The 13,447-nt window shown below is 48.2% G+C and overlaps 1 protein-coding gene across 1 annotated transcript; it reads right to left on the bottom strand.

Annotated features, from left to right (window-relative positions):
* Positions 1-702: 702 nt before the first annotated feature.
* On the bottom strand, positions 703-13,164 carry SLC25A48 (solute carrier family 25 member 48). Its single transcript, XM_058034946.1, has 7 exons — positions 13,119-13,164; positions 10,694-10,737; positions 6,841-6,912; positions 5,947-6,199; positions 4,472-4,720; positions 3,137-3,270; positions 703-825 (listed from the first exon to the last, which is right to left on the bottom strand). The coding sequence occupies exons 1-7, from the start codon at positions 13,162-13,164 to the stop codon at positions 703-705; spliced, it is 921 nt and encodes a 306-aa protein (XP_057890929.1).
* Positions 13,165-13,447: the final 283 nt, after the last annotated feature.

Below are 13,447 nucleotides of genomic sequence, written 5' to 3' on the forward strand. Positions count from 1 at the left end.
TCCACAGCAGGTGCTGCAGGTGCAGGAGGGGAGTCTTCAGTCAGGGCAGCTGAGCCCTCACCAACACCACACTGCTGATCTGGCTTGGGAAGGCAGCAGACTTTCTGGTGCTCTTGGCAACACTTCTGAAATAAGAAAGAAGGAGATTTATGAAGTACTGCAGAAAACAGCAAAGATGGCCAAGAAAAATCTTGAGTATCTAGCTGCTAAAAAGGTTTCTTTAACCAGGTATTTTTAATGCTGCTCCTTTATGCAACTCCGTTACTGAGGGAAAGAGTGAAACAGTGACTTGATAGTCAAGGCACTTTGAAAGAGGTTAATTTCATATCTTTGGGAACAAGTGAGGAAAGAATACTGTGCAGGGACTATAGTAAAAATTATATTTAAAAACTCATAAAATATTAGAGAATAATCTCCTTTCAAATTTTTACTTCTGATTGATATGAATTAAAACAATCACAACAATCAGAACAGATTACAGTGAAGCTGCAGGAGATGTGGACTGAAACTAAAATCCGTTGGCACATTTGCAGTCTGCTCTGAATCCCACAGACCCAAATTGTGTTTGGCTATTCAGGTGTAGATACCCATGTAAGTTGTGCAACTTTCAGAGGATCTATAAAATTACAACTCTATTTGATTCAAAGATTGATATTCTGTAATTTTAATAAAGCTAGAGGTCCTTATGTGCTGACCTGGAAGTTAGGGATTGGTCTCACTTTGCCATCCTTTCATTGCTCTGAGACAAAGTTCATAGCCAAGAAACATGGCTGCACTCGATGGAAATCCTCTTATTGTATTGACCAGGAGGCCCCTAAAAAAGACCTGTTGGGAATGAGCAAGATTAGAGGATAGGAATATATGGGCTGTTTTAAGAAGAGAACGAAAACATTGAATGGAATCATGGTGGGATTCTGAAGGACCAAATCTTTTGGGTTTGCTTGGAAGATGTGCTCCCATATGGTCTTGGCTGAGGTCTGCACTGGGGAAGGGGAGCACGGTGGCAGAATCACTGGTTTGGCATCATGGTGCTCCTCACTACAAACACCACACCCTGGCGTGTGTGACAGTGTGCACAAACTCTTTACTTTGGGGTGAGTCTGCTCACAGTGTGGTGGTTCCAGGAGGGATCTCTGCTGGCTTACTTCTCACAAAATCACTCCATTAACCACCAAGGCTCATCACCACAAGTCACTAATCTAAATACCCCAAGTTCAGAATAGATGTGAAAAGGAACATCAGCAATCAAACTCCTTTCCAGGCTTTACAACAGCAAAGTTCCCACAGCTACTGTAAAAAAAACATGAAAAATCTTGGCCCCAACATCAGAAGCCCTTAGATTTAAGCATATAACCAATTTTTGCCCTGAAATTACTGAACTCTACTAAACACCATCATATCTTGTGTCCAACAAATCCTAAGCATAGTGCTGACTTGAGACAGAATCAAAATATGTTGACGTAGTTTAGATAAAGCTTGCAATGTGAAATTGCAGTACTGGGACATTTAGGATATTATTTGATTTATTGGGATGTTTTATTTTGTTAGGAAAGACACATTTCTGGGAGTAAATTCAATGCTTTTGCATTATCCATAAAGTAACATGAGAGACACAAGTTAAATAATAGTAAAGGTTTAGGATGAAAAGCCCAGAGGCATAAATTTTTCTTATCTGAGTGAACACACCTGGCTGTGGAGAAAGACAAGGGTGTAGCTTTGTTTCTTTGTGTACATCAGGCAGTTATTGCCAGCACTGAGAATGCTGTTCCTTTGTCCCAGAATGAAAACATCCAGCCCTGCATTTGCCACTTGTCAGTTGTGAGTCTCCCAACATTTAAAAATATTTTCCTTGTGAGAGCAGGTTCCAGTCTTGCTATCAACTAATTACTCAATCCTACTGATGGCTTTGGGGCAGGTGCCAGATGGGGCAGCAGAAAAACTACAAGAAGTGCAGAACTCTACCAGAAAACTCTTTTAGTTGTTAGTTCAGGCAGGACAAGGAGGGCAGAGGATGAGGATGGAGAGAGAAAGGAAAACCCATGGAAATTCCCATCTCAGCCACCCTGCTGTGGAAGCGGAATGCGCAAGGCAGGCACCATAGAGCCTGGCACCCTGTCCCCCATCTGACTGTCCAAGCACTGTCCTCAGCATCTCTCCAGGTGCTTGTGCTTCACATGAATGTGACTTTCTTCACTCAGTGGCAAAAGCTGAACCAGACCACAGGCTCCTGAGACAGCTGGCATAACGTAGTGGCATGTTGGCAAATATTGAAATCACACTGACTTGTGATTTTGCAGGATATTTTCCTGTTTGTAACTTGTTACATTTCTCTCAGAATGTGAAAATTAACACTTTGCAGCTAAGAGACCACATGCTGTTCCAATGATAAATACAGATTTATTTCAATAGCAGAAGACGTTACTTCCCACAACCATGCCTTGGCAACACAATAAAGCTGCAAACCCTTATTCTCTGCCATTCACATTTAACTGAGGCAAAGTTTCCAGGTAGAACAAATATCTTTTATTACACTAACAGACAAAGTCAGAAAAAGGAGATAAGTTATTTGGCACGCAGCCCTTCTTCATGTTTAAAACAAAAGCAATTCTGATATAAGAACGCTGACATTCAACTCCACCTTGGTGCAAAATGAGGGCAAGCAGTGCAAAAGCAGCATTAGTTCCACTGAAGCATTGCCCAAGGTGACCAGGCACACCCAGAATGCCAGGACAGTCCCACTGGAATCAGTTTAATGACACCAAAGTCAATGGGAAACATTTGACCTCTGCATTTTGCAGAAGAATCGCAGAGGTAAGGCTTTCTACCTCTGATTTATGATAAGTCAAATTATACCCGATTAAGTGTACTAACATGAAATGTTGTTTGAAGTTAATTACACTAGCAATGTGTGACCCTTCCAGCCATTCCTTTCTTCATTATGTGACATGTATTATAACTCTCACTATTTTGATTTAGAATGAATCTGCATGATAATTACCTGCTGCCATAATAATAACTTAGCACTAGCTGGCTTTAGCTGTCTCTCAACACTGCAAATAGGTTTTTAACAGTCACTGTATTTTCCAATTGACAAGTAAATACCTAATAACGAGATTTAACTTCAAATGTCACTTACTTTTAAGCCCTCGTTCTGGTAGCTCTGCAATATGCAGTCAATGGTCCCTTTGTACTTCTTTGAATAAACTCCATCTGCCTGAAGTCGACTTTTCACAACATCCATTGGAGTACATACTGCCCAGGAAACAGCTCCTGGAAAAGTGCAGAAGTATTTGAATAATTCCTTCTCTATACTTCCTTGCCTGCAGGTCAGTGAACCCAGAAATTCACATCTATCACATCATACTAATGTGATTTTCATTCAGGGCATTCACCCTGCTCAGGCACAGAAAGAGTAGTTCTGGGAGAAAGTTCCCTGTTTCTGGAAGGTGTTCAGATTTTGGAGGTTATGCTGCTGATCAGATGCAGGCAACCCAAGAGGGGCTTCTCCAGGTGCAACTACATCTCCTGCTGTGCTCCTGGTGGAACATGGACATGCCTGAGCTGCTGCTTGGGCGATTTCAGAGAAAACTGAGTCTTCTGATAATTCTGTTGTAAAGCAAAGTGTGGGCTGAGGATACAAATAATGGGTAGGGGCATCTCAGGGTGCCAGGATTAGACTCCACACAGTGAGATACCCTGTCATACCTTTAAAGAAATGCCTATTCCCATTGATCAGCCTGCAGCTGAGTGGGATGGTTTGCCTCTTTGCAAAGATCAGTACATGACTGCAGTCCATGGTCCAGCTGGACAGACAAAAGTTTGTCTGGACCTATGTGAGTGTTAGGGCACACTAGAAAAACCATCCAGAGGGACCAGGGGCCTCTTTATTTGAGGAGAAGGCATTTTGTTATCATTACCTGAGCTAAGGATTGACTTGCCTTTATGGATCTGCAATTTAGAAATGGCCAAGGAGTGGGGAGTGGGAGTAGGGGTGACCTTCCACATGGTGGGGGCACACATGCCAGTTTTACTGGAAAGGTAGATATGGAAAAAAGAAGAAGAAGATCAGTAACAGTCAACTGGGCTTCTGCTAGCTGTGGGTAGGTGCACACCCTCCTGGTGGGCAGCCAACAGGTTGAAGTCCTCTTCTGGAGGCATCCTGGCTACCACATATCCCTGGCAATGGGCTTTGCAGGCTGCCCTGAGGCACCCAGGGAGATGAAGGCGCTGTCTGTTCTCCTCTTCGCTGACAATGAGCCCAAGGAAGGTCTGATAACACGACTTCCATAAAGTTTGTCAAGTCATAAAGTGCAGCTGTGGTGCCAGGGAGCCCAGCCCTGGGGAAGGAAGGTTCAGTCCCATGTCCTCTGCTCCTCAAGGATGCAGTGGCCCTTGAGTCACCCTCGTTATCTGCCCCGAGAACCTTCCTGTTCTTGTTCTGCCAACGCTGTGAGGAAGTAAAGGTGCTTACCTGCTACACCCCCTGCCATCCAGATGGCGAAGGGATTAGGAGCAATGCTTCCATGAGGGGTTATCCAGTCACAGAACATCGCGTACGGGACGAAATAGGCGCAGTACCCGGGGACGTCCCTCAGGAGCATTGCTACATTGCCTCGGTATATTCCTGGAATCCCCTCTTTCTGCAGGATTGTCCTGAAGCAGTGAATTGAGCCTCTGTACACAGAAGATCCAGGAGCTGTGGAATTCTGTTTAGTGTTTGCTACAGAAAAAAAAAAAAAAAAAAAAAAAAAAAAAAAAAAAAAAAAAAGATACAACTGTTGGAATAGATATATTGCCACAGAACTGCTCTCCAAAGCCCACTGCCATTGATTAGAAGTCACTGCCATCCAGTTTCTTCTGCTGGGGTCAGCAGATAACATGGGGAAAATGTTTTAGGAGAGAGTATTGAGGTCCATTTTCAGAAAACGTGTAGACACTTCAGACATATTTTCTTAGACGCATGGCATACCTCCCAATAGGTATGTGCCCAGTGAGACTTCCAAATAAATTTAAGGCAATATGCCCAATTTTCATGGATTTTAACTTCAACTTATGCCAAGTCACATCTCTGAAAGCCTTAACATCTTCAGAGTCTGGCCCTGCCCATGCAGACCAAGATGTTTTTGTAAAAGGCATTTGGTTTCTAAGCTACACGGAGGCTTTAAAAATGGACATAAAATTGTTTTATCAAAGCAACAGAAAAATGCCAGCATTTCACAGTTAAATGCCATGACTGTAATTTGAGAAAGGTGAAATGCTGAAATCCAAGCTGTTCAGCTCTGAAGCTGCTCCATGTCTTCATTTGGCTGTGCATGTGCTCTGGTGGGATTTGCTCCACGCTGGCAGCCTGCGATGGAATTCAGTCTAAAGCTGAAGCAGCCCCTTCTGCCTTGTGGACAGGGAACAGCCACCCACTGCCATCCTGCTGGTGTCCCCTCCTGGCCCATCCTGCTCACACCTGGGCTGCCTGGCACCCTGTGTGAAATAAGTTGGGTTTTAAATGTAAATGAAAAACTTCTGCTTTTGAAGAGAGAAGGGTGGAATAACAGAGGGCAAATATATGTGGGACTGAGAGTGTGCAGAGGGAGATGGGGAGCTGGCATTGCCACTGGCAGCCATGGTGCTGCTGCTGGGATCTCCTGGGGACTATTGGAACATCACACTGCAACGGGGGACTCCACAGCCCAGGGACTCACAATTTCTGCAGCTTCTGGTCTTGAGCAGACCTGCCTCATGTTCCATCCCAACTGTCTGGAAAATGCCATTGGTAAAAACCCTTCGGTTGAGCTGAGCAGGATGGGGTCCATCCTCAGGCAAAAGGAAGAATTTTTAGCTCAACAGCATCAGCACAAGGCAGCAGAAAGCCCAGCCTTGCCCAAAATTGTAAAGCTCTGCGCACGTACCAAAGACCGCCAGAGACAGGAAGACAAAACTCTTGCTTCCTACCTTTGGTGTAGGGCTGTGTTTGCATCTGCAGCCTGGTCTTGACCAGTTCCACAGGGGTGCCAATGCCCACGGAGACGACCCCCACCACGAGGCTGGCCAGGGTCATGTCGCCTAGCGAGGGCGCGGCGGCCGGGTCCCCGTGGCGGAGCTGGCTCAGGAAGCGCTGCGTGCTGCTGAAGACCCCGAACACCACCGAGCTGTAGATGCCAATGCTGGCCAGTGGGAAGGACATGCCCTTGAAGAAGCCGGTCAGCTACCCAGGAAAGGGAGCAGGGCTTAGGAGAGTGAGCAGGACTGAGCAGGGTAAACCCCAGCTTGTCTATCCGGTTAGAAATCACAATGGTTTGGGTCAGAAAGGACTTGGGAAGTTGTCCCCTTCCAATCCCCTGCCATAGTCAGGGATGAAATGCAAATCCAAGTAGCAGATGTCTCCTGGAACCAACTGTTTGCGCATGCTGAGCAAAAGAAATTGGTTCATGCTGCTAAAGGCTTATAAAGATTGTGCAGAATATGGGATATGGCTGAATGCACAGGAACCCCTGTAGAAGTGCCTCATATAGACAGTGTTTGTTCTGGCTTCACCAAAGTCAGCAAAATCCTTCTGGTGACCTCTGCCAATGAGATCAGGCAAAAGAGTCACTGTGGATGCAACCCATGTGGAGACACTGATCATTCCATGCCAGGGATCTCCCTTTTCCCTATAGGAGTCACCAAGTGGTGACTTAACCTTAGAGTTAAGCAAGAGAAGGGATTTGCAGGCTTAATTGCATAAACTTTATTGGTCTTTATATAATTGCTGGTGTCAACAGCATTTCGTACAATTGCTTTATATATTTATCTATTTATTGACTTGCACTTTCTACCAGCACATTTAACGTGTGATGAAGTACTTACAGACTCATTTCTGTACACAGTGAGAACACACTTGAGTGTATTTCCATATCCTTGTCCAGCTTGCAAACGAGTCTGCAAAAGACATTTGTAAAATGTGATTAAAATCCTATGTTTCCAGCCCAATGGAGGGTCATGCTAAGTAAACAATGTGTACTTTGCTTTGAGAGCAAGTCCTTCCTTAGTCGTAAAGAGAACTGAGCAATAAAATAAGATATATGTGCATCCACCCTCCTGAACTTTGCCAGAAGCAAGGCTAAGCAGGATCTCACAGCCTGAAGCTCTCTGCAGCATCTGGAATCAATGACTGTCAAAAATTGCTATCCAGCCTGGACCAGCCACCATGACCCAGCACAGCAGGCTGCTGGTGTGCAGTGCTGTCATTGGCAAGGGCCTGATTGATGTGGAAATTGGATTAGTGTGGTCTTCTCCATTTGGAGACTCTCAGGGAAGGCTGGGATGTGTTGCAAAGAGAGGAGATGTGAGCTCTCCTGAGAAAGTTCTGGGGCCCTTCTGCTCCAAGGTGGATTTTAAGACACAGAGATTCTAATTGGAGCTAAAATAAATCAGCTCCATCTCAGAAATTCTCCATGCTTCACTCAAAAGCAGTTTTATATAATTTCAAATAAAGACATTTTATTTCTGGAAAGGAAATTGGTTATTCACCTTTCAAAAGATGTACGGAATGGCACATAGGTCACAACAAGGCCCGCAGGATTAGGCATTTCCCTTCTCATATGTATGTATTTAGATCGTCTTTCATTCCAGCTGCTCACAAGGTTGCACTAGAAACATCCTAACAAGGGATGCATTTTTTGGGCTTAGAGGTGTGCAAGGAAATGGAAACACTGCTCATTTGTTCATTTCACAGCACCTCAGGCTTCATCTTGGCTGAGGCCAGAGCTCATTGGTTATAGAAAGACACTCATGCTCCATCAGGAATGTTTTTAGGAAATGGGGACATTTCTGACTGTATTTATCAGCACTGCTGCTAGCAATGAAGGCTGAAGGGACACTGCCAACCTGTTCTGGGGGATGGTGTCCAATCCCATCCACTGGCTCAGCCCTGATTTAGACCAGAGTGAAGCAGGAAATTATTTGGGAATTTAACACCCAAGGGAATGTGTGTCTGCCAGAGTTCATGGCTGGTGGGAGCTTCTGGATGGCAAACAGCAGGTTGGATGCTACAATCACTTGGCCCAGAGCCCTGCACGAGGCTGCCAGTGCTGCCGTGGGACCCTGGCAGGAGCAGGAGGGACCAAAGTCTGAGTTCACCCTCAGCCCAGGCTCACCCCTCGCCCTGGGGCGGCTCCATGCAGCTCTTCGCACACATGGAGCATCCCTGCTCCCCTCCAGGCCTGGCCAGAGGCCACAGGGAAGCAGCAGCCACAGCAGAATATCTCCTGAGCACTCAGAACAAGCTGGTACATGAAGCTGCTGCCCTGGCTCAGCAGCAGGCGTTGTGCAATGTGGGCAGGCTCAGGCCACGGGTGCACACTGGGCACGCTGTGACTCACACTGAGATGGCAGGGCTGGGGGGACAGGGGAAGGTGGTTACACCAGAGTGGCCCAGGACAAGCTGACCCCAGTGCCCAGCCCTGGGTTCATCTTAACCCAGACATTTCCACTTCGCCTCCCTGGGCTTGTTTTTTGGTTTTGGCTTGTTTTGTTTTTTTTTTTTTTGTACTCAGTAACCAGGTATTTAGAAGTTCAAGTTAATATATTTTTCGAGTAACTGGGGGCAACTGAGTGTTCTCACAATCTGGTTGTCACACACGTCCCCTAGCTAATCTGTTAACACCCAGCACTGAAATCCCTGCTGGCATCTGTGACAAAGCCAGCTACCACCAGCATGGATATACCTCTGCAAAGTTCTCCTTTTTGTTGTGTTTTGATTAGATAGGGCTCTTGGGTGACACCCAGAAGCTGAAGAAAGTTCTGGGAAAATGAATGCAGTGGGCAGGATGAAAGTGAGTAAAGGCACAAATTTTGGAGTTTTGCAAGGATGTAGGAAAAAACAGCTGCTGGGGTTTGATGGGAAGAGGTGGCTGAAGGGGGAAGAGGTGACTTGATGGGAAGTGTGGTGTAGAAGCCACTTACCCCAGAGAGCCTTACACTCAGTCCTGCCTCCTCCCCCAAATGGGGAAAGACAGCTGATCCCCTGGAGGCTGCAGATTCTGCTGAGCAGCCCCTTTGCTGGCCTAGTGCTGTGTAAAAACTCTCTTTTCCCCTTTACTGCTCCTGAATTTGGAACATAACAAGTCTGCCTATTTGGTATTCCCAAGACAAAGCCTCGCCCAAAGCCAAGAGCAAGAGGGGGCAGCCTGACAGTTGTCTTCACAACCACTGAAGGATGGGCTTGCTCTTTCCTGGCACCCAAACTCGATGTTTCCAAGCAGGATTCCCATAGCCAAACTCCGCCAGGCCAGGCAGTGATGCCATGGGCACCAGCCTGAGATGGGGATTGCCTTGGCAGTGCTGGGCAGAGCCTGCTTTTGCTGCCCTGCCCATGGATGGGTGCTGTGGGCAGCCTTGTGGCTCTCCCATGTGGGGTCTGCACCACCTTTGCACAGGGATGCCCTTGGGGCTGGTGTCACTCTAGCAGCTCAGGAAGGATGGGGCTGGCTGGGCACCTCCTGATCATCCCAGGAGAGCCTGGTGTGTGCAAGGGGATGGATGTGATGCTGGGAAGGGATGTGGTGTGGGCCATGCTGGGCCCTGCCTCCTTGGCATCACCCTCCAAAGGGTGGAGGCTGCAAACATGACCACAGCTGGGTTTGCCACAGCTGGCAGCCCTGCCTGGTGCCAGAGCCAGGCTTGAACCAGAGCAGGGAACAGAGTCACAGAATTGCTGGTAATTTTGAGCTGAAAGGGATCTTTGAAGGCCATCTCGTTCAACCTCCCTGCGGTGAGCAGGAACATCTCCAACCAGATCAGGTTGCTCAGAGCCCCATCCATCCTGCCCTGGAATGTTTCCAGGGATGGGCATGTCCCCACCTCTCTGCCAGCCTGTGCCTGTGTTTTACCACCTTTTTTGTATAAGACTTCCTTATATATCTAATTTAGACTTCTCTTTCTGTTTAAAACCAGTACCCCTTGTCCTATTGCAATGGGCCCTGCTAAAATTCTGGTTTTATATCAGACTCCCTTCAAGTACAAGAAGGCCACAATAAAATTTCTTTGCAGCCTTCTATTCTTCAGGCTGAACAACCCCAACAAGGGCAGAGAAGCTAAAATGATGAAAGCTGCCCAGAAATGCCTGGACAAAAAAAGAAAGGAGCAGGATCCTCCTCCCTGTCTGTGCAGCAATAGGGATGGTCAGCTTGATTGAACAGGATGCACTGGTATGTGCGTGGGCTTGTCTGCACCATGCTGACAAATACCTTCTTACTTCTCTAAATACTTCCATTGGAGCAATAATCATCATGAGGGAATCATAAACACTGTGTCAGGGCCCTGGGGTAACAATTTCAGAACTCTGCCCTTCCAGCATTACCAGCACTAGGAAAACATGAAAATGTGCCTGCAGCAAAACTAATACAGGGCCCTCATTGCCCTTTGAATACTAGTCTGTGGCAAAGTTCAATAAAACATTGCCAGAACTGGTCAGTGAACCACACATTAAGGAAGGCCAGGTTAATTTTCAGCATTAATTCTTCACAGAGGAACTCTCACGTATCAGTCAGTTCTTTTAGTTTCTCATTCAAAATGAGCCTTGGACAGGAAGAAAGTCTGTGAAAACATTCCAAATTCCCTTCTGGGATAAGTGAAGGCCCTTTGAGGCATCAGCTAGAGACAAGGTCTGAATTGGTGGGGTCTGGGTGGTGACATGTGAACACAGCTCAAAGTGTTTTACCTTGACCGTGTCCAGGGGATGGCCCGCGACCACACTGGCGATTCCTGGGGATGAAAGCAAAGTATTATGCACAGCACTGAAGCTTTTGTGGCAGGAGAGGATGCAATGGGTTTAGAGGAGAGATTTCCATAGGAACAGTTGTAAAAGCAATGACCAGCAGGATGCCCCTTCCCTGACAACAGCTAAAAGCTGAGCTTACACACTTTTCTGTGTACACTCTCCTGGACCCCTTCAGCTCTCAAAGGCACCAGAGAAGGACAACTCATGTTTGTATATCTTGTCCAGGACCAACCCTTTTGCACTCCTGAAAGCTCACACAAATGTTTAGCCTCAGAATGGTGAGATTCCTGTCCAACACAAGGCAGTGCTTTCTCCGGCTCAGAGTGATGTCCTGGTCCCATTCGCTGACTCCTAATGGGTCCTGCAAGTTCCTCCTCCTTTGCTGTTTTAGGAGCAGTTTATAGAGATACCAATCAGAGAGGATTCAGGTACAGAGGATCCTGCTCTGCACAGAACTGTCCAGTGCCATCCTGCCTTCCTCCCCGTGGTTCTCTGGGGAGAAATTGGCCCATATTCTCTTACCTTTCACCCACCTACTCACACCACTCACTACCAGGAGCTCTCTGTGGCAACACAGAGCACAGTTTGGTTTCCCTCCTCTCCAGAAGAATGGAACACCTGTGTGCCATAGCCAGGATATGGTTTTGTGTCTTTGTTGCAAACAACACTGGCAGGTTTTAGGGCTTGTGAAGAGTGGGTAAATTGTGATGCTTCCTCACCAGCAAATCTCTGTGCAAACCAGTGCTCACAGGTGCTTTGGGCACTACATATAATTTCTCACTCATAGTGGATTGGTACTGAAAAGAGCATCATGTTCTTGGTCAACACATTATGACTTTTCTAAAACTGTGTTTAAAAAATGTCCCCTCTCCTCCCAGACCTGGGACCACACATGGTCAAGTGCTATGAATGAAAACTCTCATCTGTCACTGCAGCAGAGCACTGGCTCACCTCCAGGACATCCTGTCCCATTGCCAAAGGTGTGCAGCAACAGCACAGGGCAGCGGGGCAGAGACAGCAACCACAGCCTACAGAGAGCCAAAAATCAGCTGCTCACGCAAACTTTTGGCAGAGCTTTTGGGTTTTTTAGTCTGCTAATTTATTAACCTCATCTGGGAGGACATCTGTGAGCCACCTCTCACCCTGCTCCTGTGTCGGGTCTGAAGGGTGACCTGAGCAGGGGTTTGCTCTGCCATAGCTGGCGACCCTGTCCTGCTGCAGCCCCGGGGGCAGCAGAGCTGGTTGCCCTCTCAGCTGGCATCTCTCAGTTCTGTGAACCTTGGCCCATCACTGACGCCTCTATGTGTCGCTTGCCTTCCTTTTCTTTCAGTTTCCCGGTGTTTGCCATCGGAATTCCCGGCAGACGGGATCAATCCCTGCCGTGTCCATCAGCCCAGTGGCAGGGTGAGGAACCTGCAGTGCCTTCCCAGGGCATGGGGACACGGGGAGTCCCGGGCTGGGGGCGTGCGGGTGCCTCTGCAAGCCAGCCCTGCACAGCAGCATCACAAGTTCTAAACTTGAATTTGAATAAACTTGAATAAACTTGAACCATCCCGCCCATGGAAGTGGGATTAAACCGCACTTGTGTAGCAAAGCAAAGCAAAGGTGGGAGACGCCGGGAAGACACAGCAGACCCCACCATCCGGAGGGGTTTTATCCCCGGGGGTTTTTATCCTCATAGTGGAGGGTTTTATCCCCGGGGGCTTTTACCACCGGAGGGTTTTATCCCTGGGGGGTTTTATCCCCGGAGCGGAGAGTTTTATCATCGGGGGATTTTTTTCACCGGGGGTTTTATCCCAGGAGGGTTTTATCACCGGAGGGTTTTACCCCCGGAGCGGAGGGTTTTATCCCCAGAGAGTTTTATCCCCGGAGGGTTTCATCCCCGGAGCGGAGGGTTTTATCATCGGGGGATTTTTTTCACCGGGGGCTTTATCACCGGAGGGTTTTATCCCCGGAGCGGAGGGTTTTATCCCCGGAAAGTTTTATCCCCGGAGGGTTTTATCCCCGGAGCGGAGAGTTTTATCATCGGGGGATTTTTTTCACCAGGGGTTTTATCCCAGGAGGGTTTTATCCCCGGAGGGTTTTATCCCCAGAGGGTTTTATCCCAGGAGAGTTTTATACCCGGAGGATTTTACCCCCGGAGCGGAAGGTTTTATCCCAGGAGAGTTTTATCCCCGGGGGTTTTATCCCCGGAGGGTTTTATCCCAGGAGAGTTTTATCCCCGGAGGATTTTACCCCCGGAGCGGAGGGTTTTATCCCCAGAGGGTTCTATCCCAGGAGAGTTTTATCCCCGGGGGTTTTATCCCGGGTGCCCCCGCCGTGCGCCCTTGGCCGCCTCCCCAGCCGCGCTCTCGGCATCACTCACCGCCCACCAAGCCCGCCACGAAGTCCTGCAGCTGGAGGCTCCCCATGCCCGTCCGGCGGGGCCGGCTCCCGGCGGGCAGGGGGTCCCCACGGGCTCCGAGCGGGCTCCGAGCGCTCCGCGTTCCGCGCCCGCGGCTTCCAAGCGCTGTGACATCACGCACCGCGGCTTAAAGGGGCCGGGGACACCGCCCGGCCGGCCGGGGAGGGACCGGGGCAGGCCGGGCTCAGCATCGCTCCGGGGCAGGGCAGCGGGGACGGGGGAAAGGTTGGGGTGTGGGAAGGTCATGTAATGTACGCTCGCGAACTGGAGATGGAAGTGCAGAGATAAAG

This window comes from Melospiza georgiana, chromosome 15 (assembly GCF_028018845.1).
Source record: "Melospiza georgiana isolate bMelGeo1 chromosome 15, bMelGeo1.pri, whole genome shotgun sequence".
NCBI lineage: Eukaryota > Metazoa > Chordata > Aves > Passeriformes > Passerellidae > Melospiza > Melospiza georgiana.

Bases quoted from the DNA above. Each gene is read 5' to 3' on its own strand.
- SLC25A48 (XM_058034946.1), bottom strand. From the start codon at position 13,164: ATGGGGAGCCTCCAGCTGCAGGACTTCGTGGCGGGCTTGGTGGGCG. The intron at 10,738-13,118 runs GTGAGTGATGCC...TTTCATCCCCAG, and splicing joins CGTGGCGGGCTTGGTGGGCG to GAATCGCCAGTGTGGTCGCG. The intron at 6,913-10,693 runs GTAAAACACTTT...TGTCTTTTGCAG, and splicing joins ATCCCCTGGACACGGTCAAG to ACTCGTTTGCAAGCTGGACA.